The 26099-nt window shown below is 34.8% G+C and overlaps 1 protein-coding gene across 54 annotated transcripts in view; it reads left to right on the top strand.

Annotated features, from left to right (window-relative positions):
- The window catches only part of plekha6 (pleckstrin homology domain containing A6), a 183450-nt gene that overhangs the window by 105044 nt on the left and 52307 nt on the right, over window positions 1–26099 (top strand). For 32 of the 54 annotated variants that reach the window (XM_087272681.1, XM_087272679.1, XM_087272675.1 and 29 more), the window contains 1 exon segment: window positions 13523–13623. In XM_087272681.1, coding sequence (XP_087128807.1) covers window positions 13523–13623 — 101 coding nt within the window. 54 annotated transcript variants of the gene reach the window in all.

Raw genomic sequence — 26099 nt, 5'->3', positions numbered from 1 at the left:
TGATTCGCTTTGGGGTAATTACATGTTTTTACATGACATTTCAATTTGCACATGTGTTCAGCTAGTTCCCCATAATGGGAAGAAGTTAATGAAGTGTAACTGCATTCCTAAACAGTGTATAATGATGTAAAAGTGGCACCAAACTTTATCGTTTTATTACTATTATTTTTTTAAAGTTTAATTTAATTGAATTCAGTTTAATTTTAATTAATTTGGTTTGATTTAAGTTAATTACATTCATTTAGATATTTTTTGTTAATTTAATAAACAAATTATATTTAGTTTTTATTTTATTTATTTATTTATTTTTTTGAAAAGTTATATGTTCATAACTAACCTGATGATATATCATATTTTATTATAAAGTTATTTTTCTGATTGTTTGCAATATTTTTTAATTAAAGTGATGAAAAGAAATTCCCAAAATCCCCACTGTAAAACACTTGAAATCTATTGTGTAAAAAAGTTAAACAATATACTTTTGGGCTAAAGTTACACAAATGTATTTCATTAAATAATGTCTAATTTGCCTAATTGTTATTTTTAAATGTTATTAAGAACTTTTTTGAGTAATCAATCATGTAGGGAAGTATGGTGATAATTGTAAGTAAATGTTTTTACCCTACTCACCTGCAGTGTCTTAAGTGTGAAGGATTAGTAGTGAATTGTTCCCACACTTTCCCAAACACATCAATCAGACTGTCTAAAAGCGGCGTCTGTGATCTGCGTGACAGGAATATATGACTGTCTCCTTTAGACCAGCCGTGAAGGTCAGTTACAGCTCATGCATAGTGAATCAACAATACCCAAAGGCATTGTGGGATACAGGAGGGTGTTAAGACCTTCTTTTGCAGCTTCACCTAGATGTTCTTTCATGTTATTCTCTAACTAAAGTTTTTGAACATGCACTGGTCACGTATGAAGATTTAACATTTTCATACATTATTATATACAGTGTAGGTTATTTTTTTACCACAAAAACTGTGATAATGGATATAATGAATAAAGCATGACTTTTAATCAGAATGTTATCTTAGGTCTAAAGTACATCCAGGAGGATATCATCACAGAATAAAGCCCAACAAGTGTATTTGCATACACAGAAACCTAAAAATTAGAAACAAAACATTGTTCTAAGCCATAATAGTTTACTAATTCTCCAATTAAATGCAAAGCTGACAGAAAAGAAAACAGCTGATGGAGTATACACTAAATTGCACATTATATAGGGACAAGATGGCACCAAACATTCAAAAACATGAAGCTGATGAAAATGAAAACAGCTGATGGAGTATACACTACCTTGCACATTATTCAGTCACAAGATGGTGCCAGACATTCAAAAATGCGAAGCTGATGAAAACAAAAACCGCTGATGGAGTATACATTAACTTATGCATTATTCAATCACAAGATAATGCTAGACATTCAAAAAAGCAAAACTAATGAAAACGAAAACAGTTGATGAAGAATACACTAACTTGCGCATTATTCAGTAACAAGATGACGCCAAACATTAAAAAATGCGAAGCTGATGAAAACGGATACAGCTGATGGAGTATACACTAAATTGCACATTATTCAGTCACGAGATGGTACCAAACATTCAAAAACAGGAAGCTGATGAAAACGAAAACAGCTGATGGAGTATACACTAACATGCGCATTATTCAGTCACAAGATGACGCCAAAAATTTAAAAACGCTAAGTTGAGGAAGACGAAAACAGCTGATGGAGTATACACTAACTTGCGCATTATTAAGTCACAAGATGGTGCCAGACATTAAAAAACGCGAAGTTGAGGAAGACGAAAACAGCTGATGGAGTATACACTAACTTGCTCATTATTAAGTCACAAGATGGTGCCAGACATTAAAAAACACGAAGCTGACAAAATCAAAAACAGTTGCAGTATACACTAACTTGTGCATTATTCAATCACAAGATGGTGCCAAACATTGAAAAACGCGAAGCTGACAGAAAACAAAAACAGGGGATGGAGTATACACTAACCTGTGCGTTATTCAGTCACAAGATGGCGCCAAGCATTTAAAAACACAAAGCTGACAGAAATGAAAACAGCTGATGGATTATAGCCTAACGTACACATTACTCAGTCACAAAGTGGCGCCAAACATTGAAAAATGTAATGTTGACAGAAAGAAAAGTTGCTATATAGAGCATATACTATCCTACGTATTATTAATTCACAAAGACTGTCAAAAATCGCACCGTGACTGACAAGCACATACATATATTGTAATTGTGGATGGAAGTATTTGGATGTGAACGTATTCACTAATGATCAAAATGATTTAAAGCTCCTGGATGAGCCTGTGTTATTGTCAAGTAATAATGTGAAATATGACCCTAATATTACTTTTGAAGAAAAACTCATTCAGAGCTCTCAGTCTCTTAATCCTTGTCCATGTTCTGCTGGTTAAATGTAGCCTCATAAGCAGATGCAGTTTGGACATGTGAGCAGATGCCCTGCAGGTGTAGATGATGCACATCAGATGACTGGACATCTAGCTCGTGTCTTGTCCCCTTCCCTGCAGCCCCTTTATCACCCTCCCGCTATCAGTTTTGTTCAGTAGGTCCTCTACGACTCATTTTAAGCCTTACACACTGAAAGAAAATGACAAGGAAAGATACATTTAACTGGAAAAAAAAAAAAAAAAAATATATATATATATATATATATATATATATATATATATATATATATATATATATATATATATATATATATATCACTAAGACTTCAGTGTATTGTTTAGATTGATTTTATGTTGCCTGCATCTGCATTTTTGACAGTGCATGTGCCGACACTTGGAAAGAAATGCATTTACATCTGAGTAAATTAACAGCAATTTATCTTTTTTTTGCTAAATAATTCCTTTAAAACAAGATAAGTCCCTTTTATAAACTGAAACAAAAATTTCATAAAAGGTATTTTTTTCAGATTTTAAACAGTATCTTTGAATTAGGAACATTTGTCATTAATTTCATAATATTTATTTCATTTACACATTTTTAAATGCGCTAACCTCACAAATGTGTTACTAAAAATGATTACAAATGACACATTTTAGATACAAACATTGCATACATAAAGAAACATTGCAAAAGTTAATAAAAGAAATGAGGATGACAAATTATTTTAAAACAACAACAACAAAAACAATAATATTAATAATACTAATAATAATAATACTAATAATAAATGATTTATTGTTTAGGCTGCATGGTGGCGCAGTGGGTAGCACGTTCGCCTCACAGCAAGAAGGTCGCTGGTTCGAGCCTCGGCCGGGTCAGTTGGCATTTCTGTGTGAGTTTGGATGTCCTCCGCGTGTTCGAGTGGGTTTCCTATGGGTGCTCCGGTTTCCCCCACAGTCCAAAAAGACACATGCTATAGGTGAATTGGGTAGGCTAAACTGTCCGTATGTGTGTGAATGAGTGTGTAAGGATGTTTCACAGTGATGGATTGAAGCTGGAAGGGCATCCGCAGCGTAAAACGTGCTGGATAAGTTGGCGGTTCATTCCGCTGTGGTGACCCCAGATTAATAAAGGGACTAAGCCGAAAAGAAAATGAATCAAGGAATGGATGTATTGTTTAATATATTGTTGTAATTTTTTCAATAATCCTAATTGTATGTTTTATGTAATGTCATTGAATGTTTATTCAATAATGATTACAACAATAGCAAGCAAAAAGAAAGAATTGAGTACTGAAAAAATATATACTTGAAATCGACTGTAATCTTTTACAGCTAAAATTGTAAAATACAATTTTGTAGTTTTCCTCAAACTATGATTTAAACATTAACATTTTATTTAATCTACATAAAAATAGAAATTATGGTCAAGAAAAGAATTACATTCACACAAAGCAAAAATATTGGGACACATTTTTTTTTTTACTCTGGTACAAAATAGATTTTTATTTTGGATTTATCTTTTTTTTACCCTTGCTACAAAGTATAGTTTGGACCAACCTAAAATATTTGTGCAATTGTTTACAGCTAAATTAATATTTTTTCCTAAAATTATAGTTTTGAAACTAATTTAATATTACTCAAAATACTTATTCTGCTGAAGGAAAAAATACATTCATTGAAGATAAAAGATAAAAAATTTGGTTATAGACAATGAATTAAACGAATTACTTTAATTCAACCTAAATATTTATTTTGGGGATAAAAAATTACTGTATTTATTTTGAATCTTTTATTTTAGTTAAAAAGCCCATGTTTTTCTATGAAATTAAACCAGATCTGTACTTTTGGCTAAACTAAAGAGTAATGTTAGACTATGCTATTGCTAGTTATTTTATTTTCAAGATCTGAGGGAAACTCTCTGCTGGAGCTTTCAGTATGGCTATAAATGTCGCACAAGATGGTAATCAAACTCACATTAGAAATACATAGAAACTGAACAACAGTACAGTTTTTCCATGTGGTCACATGACATGAAAGTGCTGGTTTAAAGTAAAATACTATTCTCAATAAAAACTAATGCTTTTATTTTTTTCTAGAAAGTTGTTTTTTCATTTTAAGCCAAATCAAATAAAACACGTTAAAACCAAACACCATAATTTATTTTTCACTTTATCAAGACATAGTAATTTTACATATTTCAGTGTATAACAAAACTAGATTATTCTATAAAAATAATTTTTAAATTACATTTACCTTCAGAATATTAACACATACATTTCAGTGCACTCTTTTTAAAGCTCTTTTTATTTTTATCTGTCCCTGTCCCCGATTACTAAAGGAACATGTATTTTATCTTCTGCTTTCTGTGTTGCATTTCCTGAAGTGATTTATACTTTACCATGTGGGGATATCAGTCTTCATATTTGCCGAAGAAGGAGTAACTACTCCATCATTTGGAAGCACATAAATCAAAGCATAAGTTACATAATTGCTGTTTTTTTTCCATCTTGTTACGTAATCATATGGCAATACTCTTCAGTGAATCATTGTGCATTGTTTCAAAAGCAAACACAGTTGATGGTGGAAATATAGTTTTGTTTTTGGAGACAGTGTGTGTGTGTGTGTGTGTGTGTGTGTGCGTGTGTGTGTGTGTGTGCATGTGCATGCGTGCGTGTGTGTGTGTGGGTGTGCACCTGACCATTCTTGACAGTGATACTGTCTGAGGTAATTCAGATATGAGAAACTGTGTTTTCACAGTCTTTTACCATCTCCAGACATGTCAGACTTCCTGTATAATTCACTCTTCTCTTGCTCTCGGTGCTGTTCTCAGTTTTCAGACATTGGCTTCTTGTTCCTGTGCATCTGCACTCTAACATGCCATATGAGAGACAAACTCGTTTTGTAAGCATGTGTCAGCAGATCATGCATAAAAAACTTTGCTGTCATCTTATGTTTTTTTTAGCACTCTGTGTTTACTAAGAAATAGCATTCTATTTGAAATCAGTGGAGCACATCTGCTTCTTATGTTGAGCCAAAATTATGCCAAAAAAGGCTAAATGATGCTATTGTTTATTTTGTTTACTGGTTAAACTAGAATAGATTATTGTTCATCATTTGTCACATACTCTACATTATTGTAGCACTTCTGTTTTCAGACTGCATGAAACGCTCGGATTGACTTTGAGTTTCTACAAAACTCTTCCCTCTGAAAATCCCAGAGTGTTCTGATTGCCAGGCAGAAATAACATAATGTGATTAGTCAAACAGACGCAAATAGCCCCTTATCATAATAACACATTTCAGCATAAAGCTGTGGTCACACTAGATTATTCTCTTCATAGACTTCCATTTATACGCACGCGAATGCTTCAGACTGGAAACGCAAGATCGTGTGACAAGTTTCGCAGTTTGCTGCATTGCAAAGTTCAAGCTTGGTGAACTCTGACCTGCAAAATCGCACCACTTGCTTGGGCTGTGAGACCAATCAAGGATCAAAACATGACCTCTCCGGACAGAAATTTTAATTATGGACCAATCGCTTACTAATCATCTTGTTTAATCTCTCCCCTTTTCGCAGCGCCATAAGACAGAATTTCAGAAGCTCAAACTCTAGTGTGACCGCAGCTAAAGCGTCTCCTAAATGAATAAATGTAAAATGAGTAAATGTAGTTTTACTTTTACCACCGAGACCGACTATGACAATCTGAATGATCAGCTATATCAATCAATTAGAACCAACCTGAATATGACCAGCAAAATATTTCACAGTTGTACCTTTTTAGCAACAAAAACACACTGTTGTCTTTTTTCTTTGCTTATGCCTTTGGGCAATTTCATAGAGTGACAGATGCTTGTAGAAGTCGTTTCTCGACATGGTCGGATGTGTTTTAGGAAAAGAAAAATGAAAACACAAAGCATCATTTGCCATTTTTCCATAAAAATGCCATTTGCCATTAAAATACAATTTTGTTTTCATTATAAATTGCAAGACTGTTGCTGGATAAAAACATTTTCTGTGGAATGGATTGTGAGCTAAAGGTTCAAGAAACTCTGGAGTTTTTTGTCTTTGAGACTTTAGAAGATTTGTGTGTGCTGAGCACCAGTTAAGACAACGTTAGCAGCTGCCAGTTTTAATCGTGGGGAAAACTGGATAATTTTGAGCTTTTGTCTGCTAATCTCATCTTCCGGGTTTAAAATCATTCACCAGAGCGGGATCAAATTCAGTTATTATTCATAACTGAGTTTTCTTATCCTATGAGAAGACACTGCTTCTTAATTATTCTTGAGAGCATGTGCTTTCCGAAGGCAATGCATACCTGCCAAGCTGTGAGACCCAATGACGGGGTAAGACCGCGCTCGTGCACAACATGCAGTATTTAGTCGTTCATTAAGGGTCATATGAGTTTGTTTCTTGATCTACGGGGTTTGTTGCATGTTTTTGGTTGAGCCAATGCAGCAAAGCTGTTGGTTTGCAGCAGGTGTTTTTGTTGTGAGAGCTGTTTGAGAATTGGAGAATGGCAGATTTGGTCTTTTATCATTTGAGTTTGTTACTATTCAGACACATTACCGTGCTGCTGTGTTTGCCTATTTGTAAAATTCTAATGGTTGAAATAGATAGGGCAAGATACCTGCTGCACAGCTTTGAACTGTGTCTACAATCATACCCGGGGATTCAGGAGGAGAGAAGTCCTCCTCATTTATAATGTTTACATGGTTATGTTTATATGAAATTGTGAATAACATATGTAGCAGGGCATTAAATCACTTACTATTTATTTCTTTGCATTTAAACTTTGAAAACTATAAAAATCACGTGTCTCCTCACAATTTGTGTCTTATTTTGTGAGCCAACTTATTTTGTGAGCAACAGTTGCAGCGCTCCATGCTCATCATGAAGCATTTTTAAAAGAAAATTTGAGATAGACTTTGACCCTTTAAGAAGTTTACCATATAATGAATCATTGGCTCGCATGTTGTTTTTCATTTTAATTAAGTTGAATGAATAAATGAATGAATAATGATAGGAAGGAATCAATGAATAAATTAATAGTTTGAAAAATAAAAATACTATGCTCTGCTTCTGTGAGTATAAACTCTACCTATCTTAATTTGGTTGGCCATCTGATTCTGACATTGTTGAACTCTGTTAAAAAGCTGAGGCAGTCCAGCACTAAAATGTCTTATTCTTCTAAAAAGCACTAAAAGTCCTTCCTCTCCTTGAGGATCACCTCACTCCAATGTGGGAATTGCACTGAATCTTTCAGACCTGTGTTGCGGACCATGGTGCTTTCTTCGTTGAACTACTACTACCTTACACTCCTCATTCAAGCTTCTCTTCTCCCTTTGGCAGAACTCCCATGTATTTGATCTCAGGTTTTCTAAAGGGAGTAAAGATGGCCTCCAGGCTCTGATCGGATATGCATGTCAGGGGGTTTATTTGGTGTATATATTAAAAAAAAGTTCTTAAGGCTGGTATCTTCTTTAAAAAAGCCAAAGGATGAAGCTAGCAACACTTACACATCAAGCATCCCTTGTGTTTGTGCATTTGGAGTTTTTTGTGATTGCTTTGGCCTTGCAAATTCTGCTTTCTCATTGGTCTCATAATTGCCTATTTGTGTAAATTTGAGAGCCATTAGATCCCCATTAACCTATCACACTAGATCATAAAATGTTCCCAGCTCAGAGTGCAATTTAATCATAAAGTTGAAGAACATCTGTGCATGCGTCTGCCCTGAGGAGGAGGTCTGCAGTAATGCTTCTTGGCTGGTTCAAGCTTTCTGTGTGCAGGTTTAATTATATTGGTGTGTGCAGCAAGGCCTGTGGGGCTATGATTGCATGACTCAAACCTGTTGACTTTGCCCACGTCTCTTTGGCTAATTACTTCACACGGCTTCTCCATTACCCTCATATTTACTGAAGGCAACATCAAAACACTGTTCTGTTTCAATACCTAGTGAGCTACCTGGAGAGGAAGCCTTTTGAGGCATTATTACAGCACTCCAGAGAAGATGATTGCACAATGCAATAATTACAAAGAAATGAATCCAAAGAAGATGTCAGAGCAAGAGAAATTGATTCTAAATGAATGTTTTGCGAATATATACACACACTCACCGGCCACTTTATTAGGTACATCTGTCCAACTGCTTGTTTATGCAAATTTCTCAGCAGCCCATCACATGGCAGCAACTCAGTGCATTTAGGCATGTAAACATGGTCAAGATGATCTGCTACAGTTCAAACCGAGCATCAGAATAGGGAAGAAAGGTGATTTAAGTGACTTTTAACGCGGCTGATCTACTGGGATTTTCAAGCACAACCATCTCTAGGGTTTACAGAGAATTGTCCGAAAAAGAGAAAATATCTAGTGAGTGGCAATTCTATGGGCGAAAATGCCTTATACTGTGGATGCTAGAAATCAGAGGAGAATAGCCAGACTGGTTTGAGTTTATAGAAAAGCAACAGTAACTCAAATAACCACTTGTTACACTTGAGGCATGCAGAAGAGCATCTCTTAACACACTACATGTCAAATTTTGAGGCAGATATGCTTCAGCAGTCGAAGACCAAACCGGGTGCCACTCCTGTCAGCTAAGAACAGGGAACTAAGGCTAAAGGCTCACCAAAATTGCTCAATAGAATATTGGAAAAATGTTGCATGGTCTGATGAGTCTCGATTTCTGCTGCAACATTCGGATGGTAGGGTCAGAATTTGGCCTCAACAACACGAAAGCATGGATCCATCCTGCCTGGTATCAAAGGTTCAGGCTGGTGATCGTGGTGTAATGGTGTAGAGATATTTTCTTGGCACACTTTGAGCCCTTTAGTACCAATTGAGCATTTTGTCAACCTGAGTATTTTTGCTGACCATGTCCATTTCTGTATTACCACATTGTACCTATCTTTTGTTGGTTACTTCCTGCAGGATAATGCACCATGTCATTAAGCGCGAATCATCTCAGACTGGTTTTTTGAACATCACAATGAGTTCACTATACTCAGTTGGCCTCCACAGTCACCAGATCTCAACCCAATAGAACACCTTTGGGATATGGTGGAACGGGAGATTTGCATCATGGATGTGCAGCCGACAAATCTGCAGCAACCGTGTTATGCTATCATGTCAATATGGACTAAAATCTCTGAGAAATATTTACAGTACCTTGTTGAATCTGTAACTTGAAGAATTAAGGCAGCTCTGAAGGCAAAAGAAAATCAGTTTTAATCATTAATAATATTAAATCATTGTTTCTTAAGTACCACATCATCATATTAAAATAATATCTGAAGGAACTTGAAACTTGTCAAGAATCAGCTTTGTCATCAGATAAATGAATTACATAAAAAATGGATTTTTGACTAAATAATCGCAACCTTGATGAGAAAAAAGTATATATTTTATATTTATATTAAATATTTTTTTATATGATATATTTTACCTAATATAAAAGCTGGTTTTATGATTTATTTCTTAGTGTTGTATTGTTAGCATACTAATGCCAAACTCATTGGCACATTAATTTCTCTAGTAAAATAATGCAGGATAAATGAATTAAAGCACTGATTATGAATGACTATAGTAACCATGAAGATCAAAACATGTGCAATTTGTTCCAATATTCACTAGTGATTTAGGGCAGTGTTATGATGTTAGCATAGCAACACGCTAAAAACAAACTACTGAAATCAGTAGCAAGCCTCTATGTCTACAAGTAAAGTGTAAAAATTAAGTACAGGTTGAAAAATTCCCAAAACTCACAATGTCATCTCTGTGTTGAAACAAATTATGCAGCTGAAAAGTACTGTATATCTAAAAGTGTAATGGCAGCCGAACAACATCACAATATTAATGTGAGTCGCTGTCAGTGGCCTAACAAACACACTCCAGGAACACCAGGAAGTTTCTTTCCTTCCTTGTCTGAATGGCTCACTGGGATGAGAGGGTCATTTATTTAAAAATCACAATCAGAGACTGGCCGTATCCCATATGTCTCCACGGCTGCCCTTAATATCTTGGCGACAGCACTGCGTTTTGTGGCACGACACCCTTCGTCCTCTTATCACCCCATTTCTTTCTACCAAGCTGTGCAGTGCAAAAGAGTTGGAGAATGTGTGACAGAGCAATTTAATGCCTCAATTGGTATTCTGAACGAGGGGAGTGGATGAAAAATGGCCCGCTGTTGTTGTCCCTGCAGATATAGAGCTGTATGCCAAGTATGAGGATAAGAGACAGAAATTGAAACTTATTGATTATTAAAATGTCAATAAGTTTTGGAGATTTTTAGAGATTCTTATTCAAATGGATTGATATTGCCCTCAAAAACTTGCCCAACAAATGCTACATTTGGCCACACATTTGTTAAGGGTTATACTTGTTTGTAATATCAATAATTATTTGAAAATTAAAGAACTTTTGATTAAGAATTTAGTTTAAGATGTTACAAACCTTGTTTTAACTAGTTAAAATACAATCCGATGCAAATATTGCCTAAGGTTTTGTTTTGACACGTACCTGCCATTATGTACGTAGTGAGTGAGTGATATTTCAGCCCAAATTTTGTCTTATATTTTTTAAAGAATATCACCCATCAAGAAAAGCATTTGAAAGCAATCAAAGTGCAAACATGTTGAAGATTAGCCAGTATGCTTTTGATTCTAAAAATGTTTTTCCAACCAAAGCAGTTTATTCATTTTAGTCAAACTCTTCTCTATTGACATCCATTAAAAATGGTCTCTTGTCTTCTTAACTGCGTAAGGCAAAACTGGAACGTCAACTTAAGCCATAGCTATTTTGAAAGTTTAGGTCATCTAGGTCAAGTGATAGGTTATTTGTGTAGGCAGCTTGCTGTGTGTTCAGTTGAATTTCAGAGTTATGCAGCATCTATCTGGCTAAAAAACCCAATTAAATCAAATTGCACAATGAAATTGTTATGTTATCAGTCAGAATGCATTCATTCTGTTCATTTAAAACACAATGTGCAGACATTTGGCAAAGGCTTTAGAATAGGATTTACATCATATTCAAGATACACATCTTTTTAGTGTGTGTATTTACTAAAATTGAACCTATGGTTGGTAAATAACTTTAGGGTGCACACACTATGCTAGCCAAACCATGCCCAGGCACATTTCCTAGTTAGTTTGACAAGTGTGAGTGCTCTAAATCGGCCCAAGCGCAGTTCAGTTGGACGGCTCTGGCCCAGTTGGAAGAGGTGTGCCAGAGCGCAGTTAGGTTGGGCTTTGCAAAGGCCGAAACTAAAGCAATACTTTTAAGGGGTCTGTTTTCTAATGGATTCATGGATCGTTCTTATTTTTCAATGAACATGAACTGTTGTAGTTTATTAAACATGCAAACTCCTCACTGCACATCCGCAGTACCTTCAATACTTGCAGCACAAGGACTTTTATGATCATTTATTAGCATCAAAAGTTGTGGATCTTTTCAGCAAAATATTTCACTATGTGTCACTGCATCCCAAACAACTAAAATGATATAACTAAAGCAATCAACACTATGCTGAGCAAGAGCGCTTCTCTTCCTGTTAAACTGAACAATCGCCTCATCGATGTTGCAAGCATGCTCGGTTTCGGAAGACAAAATTCAGTATGGTTGCAGGCCTTTGGGGGAGAGGGGAGGGGGACTGTCGCATTTCGGCACATTTCAAGGGAACCGGACCTAGTGTGAGTACATCTTTAGAAAAAGTCAACAGAATCGGCACACTGCCACTGTAGCTTTCATAAGACAATTTAATTGAGATCACCTTATGAAGATCTTGTAAGTCAAAGCGTTGTCCGATTAAAATATCTTTTGAGAGCTAAAGTGGAAGTGTGCCAAGTCTGTTTACTTTTTCTATTATGTTTAGCTTGATCGAACGCATGCCTCCTAGATTTTCTTAAAAGTGCACACACTGTTGTCTGTCTTGGTGTATAACTACAACATCAAAAATACATACTGGTTAGAGTACAGGTTAGCTCTTTTGGCTACAAGTTGCAAACTCACCTTACTCTAGACAACACATGCGACCTTGTCACATGTCTATTAATATTTTTTAAATGTATTGTCAACATCGTCAAAATTGTTGACTAATCATTGTAACACCAAAACACTGGAAGAATATACAGTAAAGTATACAGACAGCTATAGTCTGCAACCATATTTACAAGATTGAGGGAACTAAGTAATCTTGACTCTTGACCGCAAATCAAAATTGGGAGTGACAATTTACAGCCCTGACAGACATGTTCAGATTGAATCTTCTATTACCTTCTGTTCAACAATCTTTATACGTTTCATTGTATTTTCAAGTATATTTCGTGGTGATACATACATGTTTTTCCTTATAACATCTATATATGTTTCTTATTAAAAACTGTTTTAGTCTAGCCCTTTGTTGACAGAATAATAAGCTCTGATGGGTTGATCAGAGAGCAGGTACAGCTGGTCGAGAGCCAGAATTCCTGCAGCACTGAGTCACTGAGGGATGATAGCTATCTTTTGCTGTTGCTCTCTCTCTCTCTCTCTTTCTCTCTCTCTCTCTCTCTCTCTTGCTCAACCTGCTTCTATACAGCACAAACACAACCTGCTCCACCCCTCCTCTCCCTCCGCCCCTTTCTCTCATTCACGCACACACATACACACAGCTGTCAGGAACACACATGCGCAAGTGCCTTCACTGCATTTCCCCGGCAGCAGCTCTCAGTACAGCAGATCGAGAGCAACAACACTGGATCTCCGTTGCCCTTCTCGTGCTGAAAATTTAACGATGTGCTCCATTATTTAACCATCCGTGCGCTGCTCTCCCAGGCTGAGCGCCGCTGCTCGCTTCAGTGCCATTAGCGTTTCGCTGAGATAAAAATGGATATCTATTATGGGATTCACCTGCGGTTTACCTGCTCTTCCACAATCATCAGCTTAGAAAGTTGGAGATTTCTGATCGAGGATTGATAATCTGCTGTTTTGCATCTAGGTTGGAGTGATTTAACATAAATGTTTTGGGTTTATTTATTTGATATGTGTGTGTGTGTGTGTGTGTGTGTGGTATTGCTTTGATATTAACGCTTACTATTCTTTTCCCATCCAGACGAAAAGGAAGAAGGAGTCTTGGGAAGCCTTCCTCTTCTCAGCTTCAAGATTGGACCTGTCCAAACATCGGACAGCATCACCCGCAAGTTTGCCTTTAAGGTTAGTGCAATTTTTGGTCAACGCTGTTGGGTGGAAGAATTGAAGGAATGACAGGTAAACATGGTGTTTGGTGACAGCGTGGGTCATATGATCAGAGGAAACTTTAAACGGTGTCTGAATTAATTATGACTCACTGACCACGTCTGTGTTTTTAGTCAAAACCGCTGAATCTATATTTACTCTGATTGCGCACCCACATGTGCGGTGGACTTTGCATCTTCGAACGCGTTCTCGAGTGTGTTTGCTCACCATGTGCCAGAAGGACAAACATAATGTCAGATTATATTTCCATCAGGATTCAGCTGGCGCTCGGGTTTAAGTACATAGACCTTTAGAACATGCGTATATAACGAGAGTAAATAGGCCTGTGGTTGAACTCGGAGGATGTTGTTGTGGTGAGTTATTATAATTTTGAAAATGAGATTACGGTCAGCCTGTTTGCGAGGCTTTATTAGATTAGACAGGGTGCATGCTGGGTTGAGGTGTTTTGAGTTGTTTGTTGCTGTAACATACGACTGTAGGTGTGCTCGTGGAGAATGTCAGACCGTTATGTATTTGGTAAGAGTGTTTATGTCTCTTGCCTGTGGCTCCACGGGGCCCCTGAGGGCTGGGCTGGGGATGCTCAAGAATCTGATGTCGTGTCTCTGCAGGTTTTGCTATGTTTCTAGTAAAACTACTTTTTTTATTGCACCTGGGTTTTAAACTGACCAATAGGAAGTAGGCAAAGACGTTGATGACCGTTGACACTGCGTTTAAAAGATGGAATAAGATTAGATTTGTCTGAATTGAGTTAGCTTTGTGCATTTATTTGTTTATGCTACAAACATTATTTAGAATTAACTTACTTGAATATTTGGCTATATTTTTTTCTTTTTTATAATAATTAAATGATATAAAATTATGTATATTAATTAAAAAAATAATACTTTGTATTTTATATATGCTTTTTTATATTTAAAATATATTTTGGTAAGATTGTTTTATGATTACAAAATCTACATTTATTTATGTTTCTATCTGTCTATATTTAACAAATGTTTCGTTTATTTCTGAGATGGCAAACTTTAGTGATGAATACAAAGAGCATTCATTTGAAATTATTTTTTTTAACAATATAAAATCATTTTCAGTCACATTTTGGATTGATTTAACATCCTCACTGAATAGAAAATGCTTTTTATATAAACAATAAACAATATACTTTATTTTAAATACATTTACTTGAACATTGTTCATTTAAAATATCACAAACAACTGCTGTATTTCTATCATATGTTATATGTTTTTATAATATTATTTTTGTGTATTTAAGAGTTCTTTTACAGTCCTTTGTATGTAAGATCTAATAAATTGATTTCTTATATAGCTGTTTATACAGTAGGTGTTTTAAATTATTATTAGCATTATTATTATTATTATTTTTATCATTATTATTATTAATATTATTATTATTATTATTATTATTAGTTAAATCAACACATTTACATCAACACATTAACATCACAAATCTTCTTCTAATGTTCTTGCCCTGTGGAAACGGCAGGTTTTAGAGGCACTGCCCTTACAGTTTCACTAAAACTCATATTCAAAGAGCATTCATTTGAAATTATTTTCTATAACAAAATCAAACCCTTTTCAATCACATTTTTATTGATTTAATACATCCTTACTAAATAAAAATGCCTAAATAATGTATTCTTGTAAAATGTACTGACTTTAACTCTGTACTAAACATTTGAATCAACAATAAATATATATTTTTAATAAGCAATATACTATATATTAAATACATTTACTTGAACATTGTTAATTTTGACAAATTCTATATTTTCCTATGTAGATAAAATATGACAAACAACTGCTGTATTTATATTATATATTATAATGCAGGGTTCGACAATAAAGACTGCCCGATGGTCCGGGGCCAGCGTGTGAAATGCTCGGCACAGTAGACAGGATCATTACTGGCCCGATGGATTGTCACTAAATTTTAATTTGGCTACAATTGTTTGTCAATTATGTGCAAATACAGTCTTAGGATCCTTTCAAACCTAGACGTTTGTTTTGGAACTTGACTTATTTGCCAGGCTATGTCACAGTGTATGATGGTTGTGCGTTTTATGACGAATATGAAAGTGGAAGCTGAAATATTACAGAGTGATGTTTATCTGTTTGGAACATTTAGCAAAATTAAAATTTGATCATTTTATCATATTTTAATCTTATAATATTTTAAATTTGGCCTGTTGTTTTGTTCATTTCAGTACTGACACCTTGAAAGACATTGATCTGCTTCATGATCAGACTGCAGTCTTGCTTCATCTATTCATCTCTCTATATTTTAAGCCTTTAATGCATAATTCTAGCCAACATTTTTTTTTAATAGATTAATTGATTCAATAGATAGATTTTTATAAAACTTGACAACTGAAATGAGTCTATGTATGAGAAAGTCTAACCTCTCTGATTTATAGTTGGTGACATTGTATGTGGGTGTCAAAATTAAAGTGCACATTTGCGCTTATAAAATACATATATACATTTTTTATTTTTTTTTAAATTTTACATCACAACTGTATTTTTTAAAATTGTAAGTTGTTTTTTAAAAAAAGTCATGCTAAATAAAAAGTGTATGTATACAGTTATGTTTGGCTTTTGGCACATTATTTAAAATGTGTGGCTAAGACTAAGAAAATTTTGTCAGGGCAATTGTTATTGTTATTATTATTATTATTATTATTATTATTATTATTATTATTATTATTATTATTATTATTATTATTATTAGTAGTAGTAGTAGTAGTAGTAGTAGTAGTGTTTCCTAGTACTGGGTTGCAGCTGGAAAGGCATCCGCTGTGTAAAACAGAAGCTGGATAAGCTGGCGGTTCGTTCTGCTGTGGTGACCCCTGATGAATAAAGAGACTAAATCGAAGGAAAATGAATGAATGAATTATTATTAGTTCAACAAATCACAAATGTACTTCTAATGTTCATCCCCTGTGGAAACAGCAGATTTAAGAGACACCGCCATTACAGTTTCCCTAAACCTCATGTATGCCTATATATTCCACGTGTTTTTGAAAACCTATCCAGAGCTGTTCAGTGTCCTACAAAAACGAGACGATTTCATACTCCAGAGTTGTATTTGCAGAACAAAGCAAACTATCAGTCACAGGGATCCAGTGGCCTCTCGCATCTGCAGCCTGAGGCCAAAGGTGTGCAGTTTGTCTTCAACACACCGTATATGATTTAAAACACAATCCATAGGAGAGTTTCGGTGTGGCGCCACGTCAGCACTGTTTTTATAACAGTCATAATAAACATCATGACACCATCATGCATGTCACATTATATCTCTAAAAATATATCTGAGTGTATGTTTTGAACTTATAACCCAGCAAGGTGTTAATAATTAACCAGGGAATAATGAGATGTGTTCTGTGTGTGTGTGTAAGGTGTGTTTGGTCAACCATTCTTTATTTTCATCGACAGTGAACGGTTACATGGATCATGTTGCCTTCACAAGGCACAAGCTGAAAGGCGTCTGACGCAGTGCATCTTGCTCTGGGTCCTTTTATTCAGACTCTTCTCCTGGAAGTGTTGCCAATTCTTTCATGAAAACCTTTTCTAGTGTGTGAGGATCAGAAGTTTAGACGTTCTTGGGTTTCATGTTGAAAAGAGTAGTACTTTCTGGCTCTCCATTGCTTCAGGCCTTATATCTGTGTGAGTGGATACTTGGATAAATTTTGGAGGGAAAACAGTTCCCAGAAGTACAGTAATTCTGCTAAAATTGGACATTTGCGGATTTAAGATTTGAGTTAGGGCTTGCTTATGTCAAGACGAATAAGTAAATTAACTTTAATACCAATTGGCATTCTGTATATTATGCACAGTGCAGACTTGTTGGGTTAAATTCTTTAGCTGTCGAATGTTGGTGGATTCTAATTGGCTGGAATCTAATTTACCGGCTGAAATAGTTTAATAACAATAATAATAATTATAATAATACTTTTCTGTTGTTATTTATCTGTTGTATGTTAATGTTATAGATTTCACAATTAATATTAATACTTATTGGAACTTTCTAGTAATAGTTGTTGCGCTTAGTGTGAATGGGCATTTTAATCTGAGTAAATACACATAGCTGTGTAAAAATATTCAAACTGTCATTTAGTTTGTTCATTTGATACAGTTAAAAATATAATTTATGTTGGTGCCAATAGCCTAGTGGTACTGTGTGCTGACATAGCACCAAAGTGCTTGCAGTGCTTAAGGTCCTTTGTCGATCCTTCCCCTCTCTCTGCTCCTAATGCTTTCCTGTCTGAAATCTCTACTGTCCTATACCATAATAAAGATGAAAACCTAAAAAAAAAAAAAAAAAAAAAAAAAATATATATATATATATATATATATATATATATATATATATATATATATATATATATAAATGAAAAGTTCATGAATGAAATGAAAACTGATCTCTTCATAAATATAGAAATGAGTTTAATTCTATGTAACTCTATAGGATTTTCACTTTTAAAAATTTGACATTGCTAAAAAATATTGGCTAAAATGTTTTAAGAAACTGCCTTCAACATTACCTAAATGTTTGTTCTCCAACAAATATTCAAAATGGTTTTGTGATTAACAGGGGTAGACTTAACCAATAAGCGAGGTAAGCAGGCGCTTAGGGCCCTGGGGAAATAGGGAGCCCCGACCAATGCTAAGAAGCCTATAATATTCATATTTCTATCAAATGTTGTAAAATCTATCTATAATCATAAAAATTTTAGTGTTATTACTTCTTTTTTAAACCGGGGGCCCCCATAAATAATGTAATGTTCCTTCCATACTGCACGTGCAAATATTAAAATCTAATTAATCACAAATGGCTAATTAACTGTACATAGAGCTGCACGATACTGGCTAAAATGAGAATCATGATTTTTTTTGCTTAAAATAAAGATTACGATTCTACCAGCATATGCAGGTTCTGTTCACTAAAGTAGACGCGCGCACGTCTATCATTAAGTAGGGAGCGCGCCCGAACAGTCAGCAGCTCAATTCACATGTGATTTCCCAGCCGCAAATACAGCATTATATGAAGACAAAAAAGACATTTAGGTAATTTATACCTTATAAATACAGTATGTGACTCTTTTAACATCATTTGGAGGTGTCCATGTCGCTGAGCAACGTGTGTGAAACCATGAGAAGACTAGTGCAGCCGCCTTTGCCAATCGAATCGAATCAAATCGAGATCGCGATCTTTTTTCGATTGTGCAGCTCTAACTGTACATGTAGTTAGTTTGTAAACTTGTTTTTTATTCGTGAATTTATTGTATTTTACATTAAGAAGATACAGGTTCAACTTTATTTTTAACATGCAGTTTATAAAAATAACAAAAAATATATATATATATTTAATTTATATATATTTGTTGTATCTCTAAGTTTACTTTTTAAAGTGACAAACTAAATAAAAAAAGGACTAAAGGATTTGTCCAGAACAAATAATCCAATATGCAATTACACACCCTCAGAATACTATGTTCACTTTGGTTATTTTTCTGTCCCTCCCTTCCTCTTTCTCATTCCTACTGTATGTCCCAGTATAGAGCCGCTGCATTATTCATGAGCACTGGTTGTGTAACTGCAGTGTGGTTGGAACATTTTCAGCCTCAGATTCATGTTTTCTCTGAGGAATGAGCAGCAGAAACATGAAAGATCAGGAGGTGAGTTTGTGACTCACGCCATCGGGCTTACAGCTCAGAAATCCTTTCCGGAGGGAAAAGGCTAGGTGACCTGCATGTGGGCAGCACAGATATGGCCAGACAGCTTTCATATAGTTTGTAATCTGCTTGTTAAGTGGTGATGTATAGAGTATTGTTTCTGGATCCAAGCTTATGCTCATTTGACTTGAGATAACGCCATTTTATCTTAATCCTGGGAAACACCAAGTGACAATGAATTATATCGTGTCGGCTTCATCTGGCCAAGTCTGAAGCAAAAAGCTTCATGTGAACACACTGAACAGATAACAGTTCTCACGGCAAGCCGAGTTCGATTCCCACCTTGCGGTCCTACAGTATGCTGATCCAACATTACAAACTGTGAAGTTGAATGACTATATTACCTCCTATGCTAAAAAATCTTTCAGATGGGGAGCTAGTGGCTGGGATGCACAAGAAAAGAAACCAAAAAGCCACTCTGGCGACATCCTTTATTTACAATCTACAAACAGAGTTACCAAAGTTTGCTTGTAACCTTATCGTTTAGTGGCTGATCCATATAAATTTGCAGGATCTCATTTGTACAATTTGCTCATCCCCTAATGATGGTTGGGTTTAGGGGTGGGGTTTGGTACCATGGCTCCTTTTTTGAAAGGTTTTTGTACGATTTTCGTACAAATCAACTCTAGAATTAGCCACAAAACTGACAAAACGTAAAATAGTTATGTTTGCTCATGAGATCAGGCTGTTTAATCTGATAACACGTAACATTCACAAATATTTAAGAAATGTGATAAAGGGAAAGCTTCTTTGAGCTCCATCTTTTTTTTTTTTTTTGCAAGGTTTATTACTTCAGTTTCTTACTCTATTTCATCGGCTGATCCCATTTCTACATGCAGTCTCTGTCTGGTGTGAGCCTGACAAGAGGCAACCTGCCTGGTGTGTGTTTCCATCACTATACAGGGGCATTAGGACACACATATGCAGGGTGAGCACCCCCTGCTGGCTTCACTAACACCACCTCCAACAGCAAACTAGTTTTCCCTAGTGGACTCCCATCCAGGTACCAACTAGGCTCAGCCCTGTTTAGATTCAGTGAGCGACCAGTCCTGGGCTGCAGTGTGATATGGCTTTAATCTTATTCTTTTCACAGAATAAAGCCCTTCAGTCTTATATAATAGCCCTCCACTTCACATTGTGCTGCTGATAAGCCTGTCAGGCTTTATTCTGCAAGAACAACCACCTACATATACATTATCTCTTACTTGGCATCTGATAGAGGGTCAGACTTAACAAACAGGTTGATTCATGATAGACATGTTTCTCTATTGTACTTTGGACCACAAAAGGATGTTTTTTTTAGCCAGTCTGGCATCTTCACCTGTCTCTGCAGTGTCTGTGGTCAGTGCTGGGTTCACTTTGTTCTGGTTTCTCTGTCCTTGCGAGCAGTGCTGAGGTGTTTCTCTCATCCGATGTGTGGACTCTGTTTGTTTGCTGACTATGAAGTGCACATCAGAGCTTTCAGAACAGACAGGCACAGCGTGTGTTTGTAGAGTACATTCGTAGACGGAACACACACACACACACACACACACACACACACACACACACACACACACACACACACACACACACACACACACACACCCAAACAGACGCACACACAGCCCTGTATGACGCCTAGTCATTACAGGTTTCTGCAATCCTTCATTTTGCAGCTCTCCCCCATATTTTTGCTGTTATTTGAGCTCAAGCTGTTAACTGCTTTGTCAACATGTTGGAGATCATCAGCCTTCAAAGCCAACTTTGACCTTCCTGCAATTTTGTTTGTGCATTTTCAAGCTGCTTGCTAAACACTGTACAGATGGATGGCTTTTAAAAGCATATAATATTGTTGTAAATTAATGGAATGAAAAAGTAATATTTAACAATTAATATTTAATATATAACAAGCAATATTTATTCTAGTATTTCTTTGTGTGCTGATTTAAAAGTAAACATTTACAAATCAGTCATTCAAGTTTTTTTCATTATTATTATTATTATTATTATTATTATTATTATTATTATTATTATTATTATTATTATTATTATTTATTTTGTTATTTAATAAATTCAATACATTTTTGTGGAATATTTAAAAGGCCACATTAGTTATTTGAAATACATTTTAATATAAATATTCAGTAAAATAATTGAAATTGATAATTAATCAATTTACTTATTGAAATTTTTGTTGTGACCCCCACTGAGAAATTCATTCATTCATTCATTGTCTTTTCAGCTTAGCCCCTTTCCACTGAGAAATATAGTTTAGATTTTTTTAAATACTCAAAAACACAATTTAAAACATGTATTATATGTCAAATATTTAATTATTAATATAGATAATTTTTATTGTTTATATTCTCATAATTATAGCCCTGCATTACATATCATATTTCTGTTGACTGCTGACATTTTTGTATTTTGACAACGCAGTTTGGTATCACGCAGTTCTTTTCTGCAAACATGTTTATCTAAGATCATGCTCAAGCCTGGACTCCAGGATTGGCAAATGTAAGGATCAAAAAGTATAGAGTTATTTCAGTTCTGCGTGACTGACAGCATACAACAACTACCTGTGTCAAAGAGAGTCAGACAAACAAACGAAGACAGGGAAACCTGTCATTTCCATATGTGCTGAAGCCTGACTGTCTGCTTCCTCAACAGTCTCTCACTCCAGAAAACAAGCTGTTTCTGTGCTTTTACACTGAATTCACACCTGCTGTCTAGTGAAAAACCTCACGCTCAAATCCACCACTGACTGACCGCTGAACTCAATCTGATAAATATAAATCTCAAACTCTAGCTGATTTGTTTGAACCTGAGAATTGTTTGTAAAATAATACATAAGAAATATGTAATGTAAGGTGTTCATGTTTATAAAAATGACAATTTACAAATATAATGAATGTATTTTTTTTTAAGTCATAGATTTATTTGAGCACACTGCATTTTTAAAAGTTAGCTGTTTTTGTAAGAGCTATGCAAGTCAGCTGAGTCATTGCTATACTGAGCCAATTATTTAATAATTAATGTAATATGTATATAAATTAAATAACAGATGTAATTCAGTGTGCTGCATTTTTGAAATGTCGCTGTTGTTATTATTAAAATTAAAATGTTTAAACGTTAATGTTAAACATTTCATTTTTAAACTGTTTTTATGCAAAGGATAAAAACCAGTTTGGTCATAAACCTTCATTTAATTTAATGTAAAAATATTTTATAATACATATTACACAATACATATCAACTTGTTTTTCATATTTACTGTTTTAACAGTATTTTACTGTTTAAAAAATATTTAAATAATAGTTTATTTATTAGGTAACATTAAACAAACAAGGAAAATGAATGAGGCTCTAAACCATTTTATTTCATTTCATTGTCCTGTACACTGTAATGATTATCCGTTAATTAACACGTTTAGTATTGTATGGTTCACATTGTGTTTTCTGTTTGTGTATTGAATGTGAATTGCATTATGGGACCTTAATCTCTGCTCTGTCGACTTTTGATGTTGAAAATTCAACACTGCACATTAACTTATTGCAGTACCATCTGACATGATGGCTGCTAGCATACTAGTAGTTTAAGACAAGATATTGTTTAAGAAATAATATATAGAGAAATAAGTACTGGCAGTTTATTGGCAGGTTTTGTACCATAAATTACACAGAACCATAGATAATATATCACTTCAAACTATTAAAAATGTCAACTGAAGTCATGTTTTAACATAAAAAAACTTTTTGGGGAAACTTAAAGATCCCATAATGCAATTCAAAAGCATAAATAAGTGAAAAATATGGAAAACTGATTTATTTATTAATTTTCCTTTAGCTCAATCCCTTATTTATCAGGTGTCGCCACAGTGGAATGAACCAACTATCCTAGCATGTTTTATGCCTCATTCACACTAGCAGTGACTTTGTTAAAGGGTGGTGATCTGCTGCAAACGCAGGTCTGTGTAGGTCTACAGCACAGAGTACAACCGGTCTCTGCAGGAGCTGAGAGAGGATCACATGAGCTCTACTGGTGCTCCTATTTTCTGTCTTTCAAGAAAGTCGCTCTTCATTTACAGAAAGTTGAAGGATTTTCAACTTTGTTGCATTGCTTGACATACTCACCTGGTCGCCAACAGTCGCTGTCACTTGTATAGATAGAGATCGTCAGAAGTCGCTCACTGTCAGTTGAAATGAACAGTCAATTGTCACTTTGTCACTGTGATTCGCTCGTAGTGTGAATGAGGCTTTATGAAGTGGATGCCTTTCCAGCCACAACCCATCACTGGGAAACACCCAGACGCTCTCACATTCACACACACAGGCATACACTGTGGCCAAGTTCATCCAATTCACCTATGCCACATGTCTGAGCTTTGGGGGAACTGGAGCACCCGGAGGACATGCAAACTCCACACAGAAATGCCAACTGGTCCAGCCAGATCTCAAACCAGCAACCTCCTTGCTGTGAAGTGACAGTGGTAGCCACTTTGCCGCCCTATATGGAAAACTGCTTATTTACAAATATATTTGAAAGTGTAGGTCAGAAAGGGATTCACCAAAACAACAACAATAAAAAACAAAAACAAATTCCCTCTTCATATTGTGCTGTGAAAACCAAATAGGGAAATTTGTTTAGTGAATTTCACACTCAAAGGTCATAACCTGCACTTACTTACTTTCTTGCAGTTTGGATAACTTATCTAACTTTAATGACAATAAATGGACCCTTTTGGGCATTCGATCCTCAAGTATATAGTGTAAACACTGTCCTCCATCACCACTATGGCATGTACTGTCCGGGTCACGCCTGAAAATAAAATATTTTTAATAAGCACTCGATTAAGCAGAAGACGGCTCGGCCTTCTTTCATGAGCAATAAAAAGCAATAAAAAGAGTTCTATCAGATGATCTGCCAGTCTGCTGTGTTGCCATCACTTTCATCAGCAAATGCACAAAACAAGCGCCAATACAGTATGAGATCCGACACAGAGCATGATGCTAATAGATATTTTCCGGGTTTTCTCAAGCGTAGGCTTATTTCTTCAGGCGAGATACATAAAAGTGATCTTTTGTTGGAGTCTAACTGAGTTTGTGGTATTGCTGAAGATGATATTGAGCTCCTGAGAGAACTGTGTGTGATATTTGAGATGACAGACATTCACAGTTAGGTCAAAATGAAGAATTTGTTTATATATACAGTGGAAGTCAGAGTTATTAGTCCCCCTGTTTATTTCCACCCCTTAGTTTCAGATTTTTTTTTTTAACACATTTCTAAACATGATAGTTTTAATAACTCATTTCTAATAACTGATTTGTTTTATCTTTGTCATGATGACAGTAAATATTATTTGACTAGATATTTTTAAAGACACTTTTATACAGCTTAAAGTGACATTTAAAGGCTTAACTAGGTTAATTAGATTAACTAGGCAGGATAGAGTAATTAGGCACATTATATTTTAATAGGGTTTAATCATTCTGATTTCAACTGTATTCTTGCACTGTTCTTTTTAATAATATATTTATATAACATTTTATTTAATTTTATGACATTTAATTTTAATGTCATTTTTTATCATTAAATTTGTATTACTTTTTTAAACAATATTTTTATTGAAATGTAATAAAATTATGTCAATATAACATCACAATCATATTTACGTCTTTGTTTTCAATTTAGAGGAAAAACAGCAATAACAAAAAAACAAAACACATATAAAAAAAAATACAAAACTGAGAAAAGGTCAAAAATTAAATGAAAAAAAGTGGGATGGGGCACAGTTTTTTTTAGTTAGTAACAGATTATTCTAGATAAAACATTAGGAAGAAATTGTTGAAAATACAAATAATCTATAGAAGGCATGCATCAGGGGTGCCCAAACTCGGGCCGGTGTCGCTTTGCTTGGAGTATACTTACAGTGCTCAGCATTAGTACACATCATTTTGAAAAGGAAAATGAATAATCCATTTCTTATTGAATATAGGCAACGTATTTGGTTGCATTTAAACAAAACAGATTTATTAAACAGATATAATTATTGAAATAATATTTTAGTCACCAAAAATATTTAGAAATTAAAAGATAACACAATTAAATTCAAGTAAAATATTGCACGAATAAATTACAACCTACAAAATTTCAACAAAAAAATTCAATTATTTTTGCTTCTAATGATTTTTCCTCTTTTTAAATTTGTATTAAATTTTTTTTATAACATACACATTTGGGTGTACTAGTTATTTCGTTAGATAAGCTCCAGCTCCAGATTTGGCTTCAGTGCTGATTAATCTAATGTATATGCACAAATAAAATATTGTAAAGCTTCCTATTAAAATGTAAATTTTACAGATAGATTTGTGAGGGGTGTATATATATATATGCTGATTACTGTATGTCAATAAGTTTACGAGTGCGGCTGTGGCAATAATCATGGCAAAATCTCATAAGTAATTCCCAAAATAAACATTTCCGGTTTCATGGGCAGTCTTAGATATCATTTAAAAAACGAACATAGCCACCTCTTTCCAAAATTCCTGTACCTCAGGCAATCCTACATTCAGTGCAAAAGTGTAGCTTTTTCAGCTGAGCAATGAGCATTCAACTGATGCATCTGTCTGAGATACTTTGGTAAATTTTATTTAACCTGACTGGAATTAAATTACATTTAATGACAATTTTATTACATATTAG

This window comes from Danio rerio, chromosome 11 (genome assembly GCF_052040795.2).
Source record: "Danio rerio strain M-AB ecotype USA chromosome 11, GRCz13ab, whole genome shotgun sequence".
Classification (NCBI taxonomy): domain Eukaryota; kingdom Metazoa; phylum Chordata; class Actinopteri; order Cypriniformes; family Danionidae; genus Danio; species Danio rerio.
Note: the sequence above shows the minus strand (reverse complement) of the source record. Positions and strands in the feature narration are given on the sequence as shown.